This window comes from the organism of the source record quoted next, unplaced genomic scaffold (assembly GCF_019419815.1).
Source record: "Pyrus x bretschneideri cultivar Hongxiangsu unplaced genomic scaffold, Pyrus_bretschneideri_v1 Contig12, whole genome shotgun sequence".
NCBI classification, from domain to species: Eukaryota; Viridiplantae; Streptophyta; class Magnoliopsida; order Rosales; family Rosaceae; genus Pyrus; species Pyrus x bretschneideri.
In genome coordinates, this window is record NW_025999413.1 from 1006488 (window position 1) to 1024422 (window position 17935).

Genomic DNA, 17935 nt, shown 5'->3' on the forward strand with positions numbered 1-17935 from the left:
CTTGAAATTAGTAATACTGATCAAATAGCTAGTACAAAGGATACAGATACAACAAAAAGAAGAAGAATCCACGTTAAGAGAGGAGTGGCAAAAAACATGCAAAAATACAGCAGATTGATCTTTCTCCCCCCTTTCGCAACATGCTCTAGTATTAAGACTGTTTAATTAATTTGCACAATATCTTCTTATTCATAAGTCCACGTATAGAGAGACTCTATAACGAAAGATAACATACAAGCTCAATCAATTAAATTAATTTGATAATTGGAGGCTCCTCAGTTTTTTATGAGCCTTGAGAGATCATCAGTGGGATAATCCTCCTCCTCCGATGCAGAGTCCGAGGGTCCCTGCAGCTGCGGCCTCGCCTTCTGGGGCAGCCGCGGTCCCAGACTTAGATCCAGGCTCGGTGGTCTCGCCCCCAGGAGCAGCAGCGTCGCCGCTGCTGGGAGAAGGAGGGGATGATATGTCGTTAGCAGGGCCTGGGGCTGAGGCTGGGGTGTCGGCGTCACCATCACTGGGAGAAGGAGTAGATGAGCTGGAAGATGATGGTGAGGTTGCAGCGTCAAGGGAGGAAGCCGGGGAGGGGGAGGGTGGTGATGTGACTGACTCATCTTGTGCTAAAACACCAGCGATGGCTACAAAGGTTAGGGCAAGAACAATGACTTGACGTGCCATCTTTGCTTCTTGTTTTGTGTAACCTTTTTTTTGTTCTTTGATTTGCAACACTTCTCTAGAGATAGTTATATAGGAAAACCATTGCGTAACCAACGTACCAAATTAAGGAGGTGGAAGTGGGTGGTGATCAAGAGACTAATATGAGATTAGTAGGAGTGAGAGTAGGGATAATCTGTGGAGTAAATTAATCGAAGAGAGAGAGAGAGAGGATATATATAGTTTAATTTGGTTTTAGAGGGAAGGGGAGAGAGGAGATATTATGGGTTTTCTTGGCTGGCCGGGTTTAGTGGATCATGCATGGTTCTAAAATTATTGCTAGATTAATAGAAATAGCTATTAATGGAAGGAAAAACATTTTTTTCTAACTTTGGCATTTGGATTAGGGTTTGGTTGTTTGAGAAGTATCAAGGAGACTATTGAAAGCAAGACTCTTTCGTGGTCTCTCTGACACTTAATGTTTTTGGTATAATATTTTATAATGTTGACACATAAATTAACATTAAACTATAAGGTGACAAAAAATTTATAGAGAGTTTCACTTTGAGCGAGTCCCTTCGGCATTCTCTTGATTGTTTAGATACATTATGTGCCAACCAAGAACCGACAATATGTTAATTAAATGTTTCAAACTATGCTTATTCTGCGAGAAAATGGTAAATAATATAGAACTATGATGTAAGTTAAATCTCACTATTCTACTTTCCAACTACGAAGAAATCCTTGATCATGGTGTTTATTCCTTTCAATTGATGAAGAACCGAAGTTGCATGCATGGTTTTGTGGATATATAGAACGTTGTTGTGTTAAAGACAAATTAGCCATGCTATTTAGACTCACAAAAATTATGATATTGTTCATAACTTGATATACTCTGTTATAATGTGAGTCCTAAATATAAATGTGTATGCTTAAGTGAAGATTTTATAATAAAATTAATTGACAATATAAGAAGTAACTCAATTACTTATAAAAAATGTAAGGGATTTTTTTTTTCCGATGTGGGATTTATAATCTCAACACTCACTAATGTTATCAATTTATATTTTTAAATGACAATATATTGTTTTTTCCCTATTGAAATGAAGACCAGATGGTGGTTTCGTCACGACAGTCCACCCTTAGGAGATCCGGAAAGACGCACAGAGGCATTTCAATCTCACTCTAGCCACCATCGTACGATTCACTAGCGCCATGAATTGAACTCGGAATTTGCCGTGTGGAATACATACCTGAAATTCGTCTCCAACTACTGAATCATCTATGGTGATTAATGTGACATCCCACATCGCCCAGGGGAGTGATCCTTAAATGTATATTCCCATCCCTACCTAGTACTTAAATTTAGGTGTTGATGGAAAATGATCCTTTTTAGATCCTTTTTGTGAGGATCCAGTGATCAATTAATCTTGTCCGTTCATCGTATATCATACGATTAAAATTTATTTTAAATTTTAAATTTTAAATTAAATACCAATAGTATTTAACGAAAACTGACCACACGATGTACGATAAACATACACGATTAATGGATTCCTCAAAATCTGACAAAGAGAATCCAGAGGGATCCTTTTCCGGTGTTGAGCAGTGGAAGCTGGAAGAACAAAGTGAACATATATGTAAATATGCATAATGATATGCATGTCGGGAACATCAATCTATAACATTACTTTTCAGATTTTCATGTAGCGTTAGATCTGAAGACACTTTTTCAATGGTAATGTATTTCAATGATCATAAGTTATATGGTAATGTATTTCAACGATCATAAGTTATATATAATTTAATACCGGATAGGAGAAGAAATCTAAAAGGTTAGAAAAATCTAAAATTATTTATGTAGAACTATACATATATATATATATATAATTTTTTTTTTTTTATTCGTAATGTATTTTAACAATTTAGATAGAACTATATCTTTAGTTGCATATTATATCATATTATATATTTAAGTGTATTATTTATGGATCATTTTTGTATAAAATTAGACAAATCCAAAACCATTAAGAGATCCTTGCAAAATATTATGTATATTTCAGTACATCATTCATAGATCATTCTTGCAAAAAATTAGACAAATCCAAAATCATTAAGATATTCATTTGTAGTAAAGAAAATGTATGAATATGGTTCAACAAAGAAACACTAGATTTAATCTAAGGGTCATATAGTTTTGGGCTTGAGTGATTTTGGTAGACATGATCTTTGAGCTAAAACATATTTAAAAGATAGTGTGTTGGATTGTTGAAAGCTCATGTCCTTAGATCCTAAATTATATATATTGATATATTTGCAGCTAAATTTATACTTCTCTCTAGATCATGAGCTAGCTGGGAACAAACTTGAGAGCTAGCTAGCAGGAGAGGAGGAAATTAACTAGGGTTCTAACAATTATTAGCTACAAGGATAACAAAATGAAGATTATCGTTGTAGTTCTTAAGACGATCATGATCTGCTTCTTATTTCTTTGTCAACTTCAAACGTTCGCAGCAGCAGCCAGACTTCATTTATCTGCAGGTACTAATTAGATTATTTTTCTTTCTATGACCAAACATGCATGAATTAATGTCTGCATGGTAATTAAGTTTGTACGTTCGTAGGTGGGATGAGATCACACGATCAGCAACATCAAGTACAGCATGCAGTGGGACGAAGACAAGTAAATTATGGGCATCCGTTTCCGACTCGTTCTCCATCTCCGTCTTCTTTGTCGTTGCACGATGAGGACTATTCGATCCCCGGTAGGCAGCGACCTGTGCACAATAATTACCTCGAACCCTAACTGGCCGTAATTAACCTAGCTAATTACTATGTACTCCTCATCATTTGTAGTTAATAAGAGCAGCACTGGATCAGGCAAGATAGCTAGAATTAATTCCAAGTAATTGTTTTTACTTTCATGGCTTACTTCACTTCCATAATACTACTCTCTATGGCCCTATCCTGTATGTAAATTTACCATCTATGCACATACACATGCTTAATGGAGAATTGAGACCATCTCCAGATCTCAAACTCCGGAGCCGATGGACTCAACAATATGGACCATTTAAAAGAGAGAAAGAGATGATAGCATGACTTTGTGTGTGAAGTGAGCCAGTGGGATGAGACTAATGGCGGCTCCATGATTTAAATTGAATGCTTTGTTGGGTCTGTCAGCTCCGGAATTTGAGATTCAAAGATAATCTCAATTCCTTAATGGATAGTCTAATGATCGAAATAGACTATCCATTAAACAACATTGAGGGATACTATGCCAATTTAACAGTATCAACTTAACGACATTGAGGGATACTATTCAAACACTTCTTTTAACATTTCACACATTTCTCTCAGTTTTCAGTCGTTGGATCAAATGACAGAAATTAATAGAAGATGTGTGAAGATAAAAAAAGATATATGGATAGCATTGTCCCATTCTTAATTGTGAATTATCGCGACATTAGTTCTAATTAATAGACTAAGGTAGACGTGGGCAGTCTCTTTAATTAGACCACTTTATTTTGTAGCCTGCTAATCTAATTTGACCGACAACAAGTTGATATGGAATAAAATAGTTACGCTCTACGCATGCTGTAACAGTACAGATTCGGTTTGTCCTACTTTTTACAGCCATATTACCCACTTTCTACCAAGAAATGGTACGTGGGACGAAGATATTATGAGGACAAATAAAGAAGAAGAACATATCCTTGCACGATTCTTTTCATCTGAAATAAACGATTCTTAAATAGTAAACTTTTGTAGGTAGATGGCGTTGATCACAATGATAAAAAATAATTGTGTTTATGTATTCTGATATGGATTTGACCTTTACTGACTTCTCTTTTATTTAACAACTAACTATTTAACACATTGACACATCATTCTATTAAAAAATAGTGAAATTTTTAGCATATATAATTCGGTATATTTTCCTCGTAAGTAATAAAGGTGTACACTTGCTTAGCTAGTTGCTTTACCTACTTACTACAACATTGTGGTATAGCTTTCCCTCCTATCTAAAACAGAAAATAAGGTTTTGTGCAATTAATGGGAATGATCAGATTTTGAGATTTAATTATAGAAATTGATCAGTTTTTTTAGTAAGGACGACATATTGAACATATAATGATGATTAACAATGACATAACAAGCATGCAATAATGATATAATGACAACAAAATAAACACTGATCAATTTGATAATCAAATGTCAAAAGTGATAATTCATACTAATTAACCTACATTATTTGGCCCTTCCATTAAACGAGTCAACCTACGTACAAATTCAACATACACAAATTTTATTTACACGTGTCAAATTCTCGACAAATAAGTAAATACTAAATACGACCACTTCCAATTGAACCGGATCACGAGATAACCGTCATCCTGATTCCTATCCTCCCATGTTCATATAGTAGACCTTGGTTTGTAGTAGATTATGCAGTGTCATCTTGTAATACCAAATATCAAATGGGTACATATGGTCAATATCAAGAATTCAATGCTTAAAATGCACCCTCTTAAGAGATTCGGATGAGACCAGTGGCGAGACTAGTGTGCAGTAACACATTCAGAATTTGAATCTTGAAGGGTCTTAATGTTAAGGGTTTAAGCTTTTCAGATAAAAATAGAGCGTGTAGCGCGAAAAAAATAAATAAATTTATTCACTGAGTGATTACGTCGCACACTTGGTGAGCTTGTTGTCATCAGTTGGACTATGTTATGTTTGTCAACAAATATTGATATATGCTAAAACAATATGATGCGTGCTTTTGAGATAATTTAAAAGTGTTGTCAATGCAACGAGCGAAATGCATGTCAAACACTTAGTGCTCACAAAAATGACCTGTATCAAACATACATTTAGTCCTCAAAAGACCCTTACATATATACATTTCTCCAGCTCCAAATTGTCCGGAGAGGATCCCTTTCCCACCACTGCTAGAATTACATTACTAACATCAAAAACCAGGCACCAACATCTAGGATTCATCCCAGCACAACGAATATTGTCACAATTTTATAACGACGTTTTTATTTATATTTGAATGGACTGGAGAGAGAAAAAAGTTCAAAAAACATATATAAATATGGTAGTAAATATAATTTATTGTCTCTTAGAAGAGATCGCCAGATTTAACAAGAATACACATCGTTTGTGACGAAACGTGTATGGCATCTCCGCGCCGACGACTGTCTTCTCTCTTATATTCTGCGTCTCCTCTCCTTCTCTCTCGCTCCTCCTATTCCTATTCCTCTCTCTTCCACGCATTACCCTTTTGCCCTCCTCTCTCTCTCTCTCTCTCTCTCTCTCTCTCTCTTCATCCATGGCTCCAGAACTTCAGGAGGAAAATTACACTACTGGCTCTGCTGAACCTCCCAGAAAACCAGAGTCACCGTCGTAGGCAGTGGCAACTGGGGCAGTGTTGCCGCCAAGCTCATTGCCTCCAACACCCGCAGGCTCTCTTCTTTCCACGGTATTATTACTTCCTGTTTGTTTTCTGCGTTTCCATTTTCTTTCTGCATGCAAAGCCAGAATCTTTATGTATGCCAACGGTCAGAATAGTACCCTCTAATTGTATGTTTGGTTACTGAGAAAATGAAAATATTGTAGTTTTGTTCCCTAGAGAATGCCAAATTAATTGAATTTTCTTGTTTGATTCTGGGATTTTGTTCTGTTGGGTGTTCAATGGATGAAAATTCTGAAAACCCAATTTTAATTCGAGTTTTGAATGAAAACACACTTGCAATTTGAGTTTTATTTTTATTTTTTTCCTGCATCGGAATTCAGATGAAGTGAGAATGTGGGTGTTTGAGGAAACGTTACCAAGTGGTGAGAAGCTCACAGATGCCATCAACCGCAACAATGTAAAAAAGCAATGATCTTTAATGCATTCCTCTTATATGTGAATGATTTACACCACTGAAAACGTTTGTATTGTGTTTTTCGATAGGAGAATGTGAAATATCTGCCTGGCATTAAGCTGGGGGAAAATGTTGTTGCAGACCCGGATCTTGGGAATGCAGGTACTTCTTTTCTCAGCAAAAGCTTTGCTGAACTTTTTGAAGTTACAATGTTTTGAATTTGTGTAATTTGTTGGGTGCTTGGAGCAAATTTTTTATAACAGGGGGAGTTTTGCAGTGAACGGTGCGAACATGTTGGTGTTTGTTACTCCACATCAATTTATGGAGGGTATATGCAGGAGGCTTGTTGGGAAGGTAAAAGCAGATGTGGAGGCGATTTCCCTCATCAAAGGAATGGAGGTCAAGATGGAAGGCCCATGCATGATCTCGACGCTCATCTCAGATCAATTGGGTATTAATTGTTGTGTTCTGATGGGAGCAAACATAGCTAATGAGGTTATTTAGCTTGATTTTTCACTCTTCTTAAAAGATTTAGTTTCTCAGATCATATCCCATCTGGTTCTTCTGAAACTAGAGACTCTTTGTGTAGATTGCTGTGGAGAAATTTAGTGAAGCCATGGTTGGATACAGAGAAAAAAAAGAGATTGCACAGAAATGGGTTCAGCTGTTTAATACTTCCTACTTCATAGTCACACCTGTGAGTACGTCAAATACATTGTTACAATCACTGTTGTACTGAAGTACTCTTACTATCACGAATGTTTGGCGTGGACGGGAACTAGTTTTACAACCCACGATTTAGTAAGAATTCGGTAGCGCATAAGCACTAAAACTTCTCTGCATCACATCAAGTATATATTAGAGGAATGCTCTATTTACACCTTTTTGGGTTTGTGTGAAATCTATAGGTCCAAGACGTGGAAGGAGTAGAACTGTGTGGAACCCTGAAAAATGTTGTGGCCATAGCAGCAGGTTTTGTGGACGGATTGGAGATGGGAAATAACACGAAGGTAAGTTCAAAAATTTCGGTAAAGGTTGAACCCATGTCTAATCTGCTTTTTCTATTTCATTTCGACTGCTTATTTTGAATGACCAGGCTGCAATTATGAGAATTGGTCTAAGGGAAATGAAGGCATTTTCCAAGATGTTATTCCCATCTGTCAAGGACACCACCTTCTTCGAAAGCTGTGGCGTTGCTGATCTCATCACAACATGCCGTAAGGAAGCATGGCGATCTCTTATATTCATTTTTTGTTTTTTCTTTCTTTCTAACCTCAATGTGTTTGGCAGTGGGAGGAAGAAACAGGAAAGTAGCGGAAGCTTTTGCAAGGAATGAAGGGAAAAGGTAAAAGCTCCACAATTTGGCACATAAAGCTTGTGAAAAGTAGGTGGTTTCCAACTATTACCCTTATGCATTTGTTGTCTGCAGATCGTTTGATGAGCTCGAAGCAGAAATGCTGCAGGGTCAAAAATTACAGGTTCACATTAAAAATTATGAGAACTGAACTGTGTTATTACTCAGACTTTGGGAACTATCTTTTTATCACTCAGCGCTGTTTATCAAATTTTGCTTTCCTTTTCTGAAGGGTGTCTCAACCGCAAAAGAGGTTTACGAAGTTTTAAGCCACCGTGGGTGGCTAGATTTCTTCCCACTTTTTGCAACAGTTCATGAGATCTGCATTGGCACTCTTCCTCCAACAGCCATAGTTGAACACAGTGAACGCACGCCTAAAATGTAGCCGGCTTTCTCCAAGAACCGCTTATCATGGATAGGTGGTAGTTTACTTTAGTGATGTCCTTCGCCCAAAAGCGAGGGCGAGGTGAAACTTTGGAATGTTGGTTCATACAGAAGTCAGCACTCTGCAACAATATATGGTTGCATCTTGTTTGTTCTTCAGATTGTACTCATGTTTGTGTAATCAACAGCAAGTTGTAAACTTCTTTAGAGAATACACAAGTAATAGAATAAAGAGTTTGAATGAACCATTTCTGGTGTCACAATTTGAGAATGAGAGATCGAAATCTCGATTGCAATTGTTTTTGTTTCCCGACCTTGTTTCCATATTTAACACCAAACCTTTTCTCATTTCATGAAATAGAAGTTACACAACTGCCACAAACCCAAATTACACAGCAAGAATACCATAAATTAGAAGGAAGAAAAAAGACCGAAATAATTTTCCGACAACACCAAACCCTATGAATTTTGCATATGGTTTTAGAACAACAATTACCCAGTTCGTATTCTATCCAATCGATCCACACTCTTCCGTGCTCTGTCCATTTGGTGGTCGATACTTTTTCTAGACTTCTCATGGCAGTCCACGCTTCTCCGTGACCTTTCCATGTGGTCAAAAGATACTCTTAGTTTTTCTAGTTTATCAGCACTGATGAATTGATTTTTCAGTTTTTCAGGCCTATCAGTGCTCTTTCTCGGTTTCTCCCTTCGATCTGTGCTCTTCCTTGAAACTTCGTAAACATCAGTACTCTTCCGAGGCTGCTCAAACTGGTCTGTGCTTCTCCTAGAACTGTATCTCTGGGAAGGAGACTTCTCAACGGTTGATATGAACTTCTTGAGATGTCTGATATACTCAGGATAGAGCTCTAAATCACAGTGGTTTCCTCCTTTAAGCCATAGTGGTTCATATTTCTCTTTACACAGTTCCCAGAGTTGCTTGCCATGAGAACAATCGACTACTTCATCCGCAGTCCCCTACAGGAAAATATAATGGCTAAAAAATGTGAAGAGTAGGCCAATTTGGCATCTCATATAGTCATCATATATATAATCTTTCGACATGGCATGCCAGATGATGATCAGACAAACCCCTTATACATCAGGGCAATACTTTCTTAAAATTCCGTTCTTTGGCTAAAAAATCAAACCTCGGAAATTAAATGTTAAGAACAGCAAGGTTTCTATTCTCTAATGCATCAATAAAACTGTTAACAATATGTTATATGGTATGTACATTTTGTCTGATATAAGAAATCGCAGAAGATAATATCTGGTCAAATGCATGCATCAAAAGGAGTCTGGTTTGGTTGAGTGTTAACATATATGATATTATAAGGTTGACGAATATGGAGTAGCATACTTACATGAATGATGAGAACGGGACAATGGACCAGTGGAATTTTATCGATATTCTGTGCGTAAATAACACAATAAAACTTACAATTAGATCAAGGCCAAAAACTTGGCAACTAAGCGTAAGATAAGATACGCAAAATTGAAGAGTGTTGTGTTACCTTATAAATGTCAAACCAGTACGAACGCTTTACAGGATACATGACCCTTAAACCAGAAAGTATGGGACTATGCAAGACAACAGCTCTTAACTGAGGCAGCCGAGCAGCAAGATCCAGCGTGGGGCCACTTCCAACAGATTGGCCATAGAGAATGATATCTTCCTGCTTAGTACCATAGCATTCTTCAAGACACTTATATGCAGCTTCAATATCTGCATATGTATTCTGCTCACTTGCCTGGAACACAGAAAATATGGGACTTACATGATGCACTGTGCTCAAACAACTACTTAATACAAAAACTATTCAAATCTCCAACAGACCTTTCCAGTTGATTGCCCATACCCCGAATAGTCGTACCTGAAAGACATACCGATATGTAAGCATTGTCAATGGTAAAGGATCAAACTGTATCAGTAAGTTATGCAATGGCACTGGTAAAGATTATACAGCCTCAGTTAGTAGATTATACAAAGCTACACCACAACTGCAATCACGGTGGACATTAAATTACTGAATCACAGTACGAAAGGCGCTAGCAATTACTCAATCATCTCAGACTAGACTGTCTAAACAGGCAAAGGGGCTGGAGAATTCACTCACAGATGGCAAACAACGTAGATCAACTGACCGAACCTCAACGACAAACTGATTTTGATTTCATGAAATTCTCTAAGCATAACAACTCCAGCTACATCCCGTTTCAGCTATAACTTCAAATTAAAAGATGAAGAACTACTCCAATATCTACAAAATATCCACTTTATGGTAAAATCCCATAAATTAATACCATAAAATCCCAAACAAATATAGCTGATCAGTAGACTAGTAAAACTGATGCCAAGAATAGTAATCCAGCAACAAAAACTAACAAAGGCTCTGACTTTAGAAAAACCCAGAAGCCAACACTAGCGAGTAATCAAGAAAAATGAACACAAAGCTCAAAATCTGGAGATAAAAAACCCAAGATTCCAAAAATGACAGAGTAGCAAAAAATGGCAAACTTGGAAGAAGAGAGAGAGTAGAGAACAGAGTACCCCATGAGATTGACGCGCAGGTGGATGCTCAATTCGATGAAGAGCTCGTACATCTGGCCCAGATCGGCGGCGTTGCCGTGGGAGTAGAGCAGAGTGGAAGTGGCCAAAGGGTGGCGAATGTAGATTGCCACAACCTCAGTGCCACGGCGGGTCGGCAGTTTCAGAACCTCCACGTTTTCCCGGTGAGGGAAGGGGCTGAGAAGCAGGAGGCCGGTGTGGTCGTCTGTGATGAGCTTGTAGGAAGGTGGGTTCGGTGGGAAAAAGGCGAACTTGGCCGCCATGGACGACGTCACCCCACCCATATCACTCTCTCTCTCTCAAAACTGGCAGCTCACTCACTCACTCTCTCTCTCCTCTTTCTCTCTCTCTAATGGGAAAAAGAACGTAAATTTTAATTTGGGTTTTTGCGAATTGTTAGTGTGGGAAGTGGGTTCAGATCAACATTCCTTTCTTTTTTTCCTTTTCTCCAGAAGCTTATTCTTTACGGCAAAAGAAAAAGAGAGAGAGAGAGAGAGAGAGAGAAGAAGAGAACTGTATGAGCTACTTGAAATGTATGTATGTATGTCTCTGAGTGTGCGCAGTTGAGCGAGACAGATGGAGCATCGAGAATTAGAGATATCGAGAGACCAGGGAGAGAGGGGAGGTTTTACTGTGTTTTACAGTTTACTTGGGCTTGGGGTGAGGTAGGGTGGAGAAAACGGAACATGGAAATCTCAAGCGAGAACAGAACATGTAAAAATATAATTTTTCGTTAAAGTGAATAGTGTTGAGAGTTTTCATTAAAGTTCTCTAATATAAATTGAAGAGGGTTCAAGAGAAAGAAAGGAAGGGGAGGTTTTATTGTATTTTACAGTTTTCTATTACTATACTTATTTAATGACACGTGGAGTATCTATTTGAATTGCGGGAATTTTGAAATTTTTTTCCTCGATCACATCATTCATATAGTAACGTTCGCTACATAGGCCTCACCATATGCTTGTGTTAGCATAACTAGGCAATCTTAGGATAATTTTTCTTCGTAGAATGAAAGTCTCATATTAGCTGGTCATTAAAGAAAGACTTTTACGCAACAAGAATGTTACCGTATGATTTTGAAGAAATGGTGGGACTTCTTTCCTCCCTTGAGACCTCTCTAGACACTCAGAATGCACAATAACTCATTAGACTAAAGATACAATGCAATATAAAAAAGTTAAAACGCGTGATATTAGGTAATTTTTTACCTAACCACACTATTATGTAAAATAATTAAAACACATGACCGTAAGTTATTAAACTGGGATACCACGATGGTGACATTTCCGTAGTAAATACATTTATCTTGAGTGAGAGTCATAGGGTTGGACCATGGGACATGGGAATGCATAATTTTTGTAGGGACATGGAAAATTGAGTCAATTGACAGAAGGAGAAGTGTAGGATGCTTAATTTGGTGAATTTGGTACCACTAAGCACAAGGCCACCTCACCACCCCATGCACCCATGTGGATAAAGTTGCTTGTCGTTTCAATTTTCACCATGAAGCCATGCCAACCCTAAAAAGGAATGAATGAATGAATGAATGCATGATTAAAGTTAAAAACCAATGTGAAAACTAAACATGCCCAAAAAAATAATTAAAAGCAAAGCACGCATAGGTTGACAAAGAATGCTTAGGATTCCAGCCATAGGTAGCTTTCTTATTCCAAGCTAAGCTACTAGAGAACATAAGTTAAAAGAGCTTACATTCCGAATCGAAACGGAGCTCAACTTGCTCGGGCGATTCTTATATGCAATCTGTGGATTATCACTGTTTGTTTATCACACTATCTTACTTATTGCGTGACATTTGATGAATTTGAGTGGTGGATCATAGTATAAATTTGGGTGCTGGATCATTGTCCACAAATATTGCTTTAAAGAATTTAATTCAAGTTAATCACTCTTATAAACATGGATTCATACAGCATAGTGCAGAGACTTTAAGAAAAAAGACTTGGAAAGAGACTTGAATAAAAGACATGGAATACTTGAAGTTAATAAAGAGTTTGTGCAAAACTGAGTGCAGCAATGTTCTAGGATTCATACAGCCAACTCCACTTAGTGAAATAAGATTTTGTTGATGCTGATGTTGTAATCACTCTTATAAACCATGCAGGATCGAGGACTATATGATTATGACTTTATATGGATGTAGCTAATTGTCGTTTTCTATTCAATTTTCTTGGTCATGAATTTAAGAGGACTTCAGAAAACTTGAAGAGAAATTAAGGAAACGAATTGAAGAAAACAGTTGGGTAGAATAACAGTCTGTATTATTTCCCTTTTTGCCTTTTTAGGTGATGCATAAAGCTTTGTAAACTGAAATGCAAACACTTGTTTAGTTTTTACTACACTCTACCTCACGAGAAAAAAAAATTTGCATGCAATTGGAACGTTAATGTAACAGTCTACAATTAAACAATGTCATAAGAATAAATAAAAAAACATAATAATGTATGATAAACTCAAAATACCATCTATGTAAGTTTCTCTCCGGTATTATACTCGCAGCATATACAAATCATATATGTTGGAGTAAATAGAAGGGATGAGTGGCCCGATGACCAATACAAGTCATATGATTGATCTCCATGCCTCAGAATCCAGATCCCAGTAGTGGCATTTCCCCATCTCTATAAAAAGATGTGTCAAAAAATGTGTCCAAGACAGTGTAACTTCGTATCCAACACCCTCTTGTCCCACCCAGAAGAACCAAGCAAAGGTTCAATTTTTTTCGTTGACTATTGTATTAACCAAGTTCTTCTGCACAAAATGCCAGCATAAATTTATGTTCCATACTGTTGGTGAACAGTTAAAATGGGAAGAAGGGCAGTGAAGAATGAAGTTTTCTTACCCTTGGGAGTTGCGGCTCAAAGTTGAGACTCGAGACTCGAGAGAGAAACTAACTTACACCAATGATAGCAATGTAATAACTGTTTAAATCAACCACGTTTGTAACTTTCTTGAGTGACAATATATGATTAGCGGCGCAATAACATCTCCGCTCAATCATAACTGCAAGCACTAAACAAAAAGATTGTTCCTTTTAAGGTATTAAATACAGTGAATTGCTAGCATTTCATGTTAGTAAGGAGATATTTTTAAGTGTATTTGAAATACGGTCACACACATCATATATGATTATACAAGTGAAGAGACAGTTAAAAAACAAATTCCCTTCACTTATGATTTATATGATGACATATGACGTACCGTTCCGTGTTTTGTGCATGTTAAAAAAATCTAGGGGTCCTCATCTCTCCCATGGAAAGCGCACGACATGCTAAATGGTCATTTGGTCAAACCTAATAACGCTTTTTTTCTCAAATGTGGGTTAGCTCTATACTCAGTAGGGATATTAGCAACATTTTCACCCAAATTTTCTTATTTTATATTTATGACACTTATATTTTTATCTTGTATTATTGCTTGATGCTAAATCTCTTAACGTTTAAATGAGAAATATGATTCGTTTATGAATAGTGTTATTTTTACCTCTCACACGCATTCGTTAGTTTTTGACCATTGATGTTATTCAATTCACTCGGTGACGGCCGAAAATTGATAGGGATGTGTCTTGTGTAAGAAGTAAAATGGATGTGTGGATAATACTACCTTTTGTTTATTTATAAGATAACTGTTAGATGATTAAATAATTTTAGATTTAGTTAATTTGTTGCATAGAAGATTTAATAACGCAAGAAATAACGATTCATATAATATCATGCAACGTTATAAAATGATCAAGAAAATTGAGAAAAGTAGAACGAGAATATTCGAATGAAAAGATCGTTAGCATTTCTCTATCTAGCTCAGTCGACCTCATCCATGTGTTTCTCAAATTTAGAATATCGCTTTGTGAAAAATTACGATGTTTTCACCAACCCCACCATACTAAACGCAAACTATTATTATATCAACCACCATGCTAAACACAAACTATTATGATATCAACCACAACTTTAACCCCACATTTCAAGGAGATCATCTCCGGATCTCTTCCTCCAACATCCACGAATTAAGTGATCTGGACCCTTAAAATTTAATCAAACAACCAAAAGTTATTATAACTTTTAAAAGTTTTTACTAACTTCTTGTTTTTAATTGTTGAATCAAATTTTAAGGGTCATGATCACTTGATTCGTGAGCTTCCAAATTTCAGGGCTCCAACCAAACCGAGGGTAAGAATACAAACACTAGAATTATTGGTGGAAAATGACTTATTAACGACTAATATATGATCGAACGGATGGTCGGCACGGCAGAGCTGAGAACGAATGAAGCCAACGGCATAAAAATGTGAATGTTTATGTCGTTTATTAGGAAAATGGTGGGTGGGTCTCACAGGGTTTAAATCTATCTTCCTGTTATTGTGATGGGATGATAAGACCTGTCTCTTTTGAGCTGCAGATATTTCGGAAATGCTTTTCATAATAAATCACATTTTATACACTAAGGAAGATTCTATAATACACCGATACGTATTGGACGATTGGAGTTGCATATCTCGAGTTTGAATGTTTATTGTCTTAATCTGATCGTTGAAATACCAATGCATTATGTGTATTATAACAAATCCCCTCGTTTAATACTTAGTGTATGATGTAAATGTAAAAGAATCTCGCATCTGTGAAGGACGAAACTTTGTAAGGGCTTATATGATGTTGAGTGCTCCCCATATAACAAATTGGTTGTATGGTGAAACCCAAACTTTTTCCATAGTATCAAAGCACGTTGTCCCACGTATAAAGCCAAACGCCCACACGTGCTTCACTTCATTATTTTCTGTTGTTCACGTGTTAAAGTTGAAAATTCGCAACATGTAAGGAGGCACATTGAATGAATCACATATTGATGGAACCTCAACTTTTTTCACTTAGTTGCATGTTTGTTTCATAAAACGAAGAACAATTTTACGATAATATGCTTCACCCTATGAACTCCATTTCGATTTGTTCCATTTTTATGGCGGAAATGACATGCAGACTAGTCGTGTGAAAAAAAAAATACACACACAATTGAATGCAACCAACAACAAGACAAAAAAAATTCGAAATTTCAAATTTTGCTGCTAAATTTGAGATAATGTTATGGCAGGATCGCCTAATAATTTTAAGCTGGTCTGATATTAAGCCGGTCAATAATATGAGGAGGTTGTCCCCTTAGTGGGACCCCAACAGTTGAAGACATTCTGCCATTGGACAACTACAAGGAAAGAGATATTTTCCGGATCATTTCCTCTTAATCAACTTTAAAACGGAATGTATGTCTTTAATCCGTGACATTGAAATTTGATCAAACAATTACAAACATAACCCACTTTAAAAATTATAATAACTTTAACTGTTGGATCAAATTTCAATGACATAAATCCCTTGATTTGATGAATTAAGAGGAAGAAATTCGGAAATGATTTCTTTTCCAATATATAACATGGTATAATCGTTTTCAACTACATTACATATTATATGATATATCAATTTTTTATGGTCAAATATATGATATATCATTGTTTCATGGAAAACATACATTCCAGATGAAGACCAAACACGAGAAAACATATATTCTCTTGGTTTTTTTTTATTAGATTTATGAAAGGGACCAGTTGGTAGTTTTATCACAATAATTTATTTTTTTTGGGTCGAGAAGACTCACAGATGTATTTTAACCTCCCTTGACGACCATCAAATTCACAGAGGCTTTTCAAACCTCTTTTGACCATCATTGTGTGATTCACATGTGCCAGAATCGAATCTAAGATGTGGTGAAATACGAACTTGGAGAAACTATTCCCAACTACTGGATCATCCGGTAGTGATTTATATTTTATTATTCCATATGAATAAAATATTCAATAAACCTAATTAGACATGCAAATTGGGACTTAAGGAAACTTTTCGCACTGGTTTGGAACCCAAGATTTTGGGCCATGTGACAAACCCAACTGACCTGATTTTGTTTCGGGGGCTCAATTGGGTGAAAATCTGAGCCGAATGAAACACAATCAATTGGTTTGAATTTGGGTTGAGCCTTTTTTATTTCTTTTGGTGTGGTTTCTTCTTCTACTCAGCTTTTGGTTCGGAATTTTGAGAGAATTGTTGAAAAAAGCCCTCTATTTACGAGAACTGTCACACCCCTAAAACACGTCAGCCGTATCATCCACCTATTTTATAATGCTGTAATGCGTGGACTAGTAACTTGATGATAGTGTGACCGTCACGGTAAAAAGTTTCTCCATATCTAAGGTTGCAATAGAGAAGAATAGCCTGACAGGAAGAAACCGAAGAACTCAAAAACTGTTGATAGCGATACAAAGCATGAGGTTGCGTGAAACATTGATTAGTTTTGTGGTTTGTGATGTGTAAGAACATCCCCAATGGGGACTTTATCCTCCATGAGGTTACTATATTTCAAGCCTAAGTGAGAAATTTCATCCCTAATGAGTCGGACAATAGAGCTAAATCCATCACTAGGGCAATGAACTTCCTTTCTTAGGTAGCATAAAATGGGCTATGTCTAGACACCAAAAACAGTGGGTCCCACAAAAAAGTAGGAACTGATGTGAGCGAAATTCTATCATTTTCTCTCCACTTACGAATACACTTATACTTTCCTTATATTTATATTTTAAATTATTTTTCCTACATATTTTACTTGCAATTTAGCTAATTAATGATTGTTTTAAATTCCATACGAATTAAACTTTCAAAGTGATTTAACGTTCATGAGCATTTGTGGGTGAAATTTTCAATTTTTTTTCTTTTCAAAATTGTGTGATACTAATTTACCAGTTAGTGCTAGGTAAACTGCTGTGTTATACTTGTAAATCAAATTATTTCAGACGACAAAGTGGGGGTTTGTATCTTTCAACATATGAGATTGAAATAAGAGAATTTAATCAAACGAACGATTCATAAGTGATGAAATCTAAATTTTTCACAATTTGAACTTTTTTAGGTTGAAAGGTTCATTAAAAAAATTTAAGATAATATGTCCAAAATTAACTTAAAAAAAATTTAACACAAAAAAATTTATCGTATGATCAAATAAATACATACATAAATATATATATATATATAGCCCCATATAGAGCTC

The 17935-nt window shown here is 36.4% G+C and overlaps 3 protein-coding genes across 3 annotated transcripts; 1 reads left to right on the top strand and 2 right to left on the bottom strand.

The window, feature by feature from the left end:
• Positions 1 to 303: 303 nt before the first annotated feature.
• Positions 304 to 675, bottom strand: LOC103932940 (proline-rich receptor-like protein kinase PERK4). The gene has a single exon (XM_009342592.2). The coding sequence runs from the start codon at positions 673 to 675 to the stop codon at positions 304 to 306; it is 372 nt and encodes a 123-aa protein (XP_009340867.2).
• Positions 676 to 5745: 5070 nt separating this feature from the next.
• On the top strand, positions 5746 to 8513 carry LOC103932939 (glycerol-3-phosphate dehydrogenase [NAD(+)]-like). Its single transcript, XM_048577792.1, is given in 12 exon segments — positions 5746 to 5976; positions 5979 to 6040; positions 6043 to 6139; positions 6454 to 6530; positions 6617 to 6689; positions 6805 to 7022; positions 7117 to 7224; positions 7436 to 7537; positions 7624 to 7744; positions 7818 to 7872; positions 7957 to 8005; positions 8114 to 8513. Coding segments are annotated over 12 exon segments (1257 nt in total). The 5' UTR covers positions 5746 to 5834; the 3' UTR covers positions 8267 to 8513.
• A 78-nt stretch (positions 8514 to 8591) lies between these two features.
• Positions 8592 to 11407, bottom strand: LOC103959698 (alpha/beta hydrolase domain-containing protein 17C). Its single transcript, XM_048577793.1, has 5 exons — positions 10817 to 11407; positions 10103 to 10139; positions 9780 to 10016; positions 9630 to 9677; positions 8592 to 9240 (listed from the first exon to the last, which is right to left on the bottom strand). The coding sequence occupies exons 1-5, from the start codon at positions 11116 to 11118 to the stop codon at positions 8758 to 8760; spliced, it is 1107 nt and encodes a 368-aa protein (XP_048433750.1). The 5' UTR covers positions 11119 to 11407; the 3' UTR covers positions 8592 to 8757.
• Positions 11408 to 17935: the final 6528 nt, after the last annotated feature.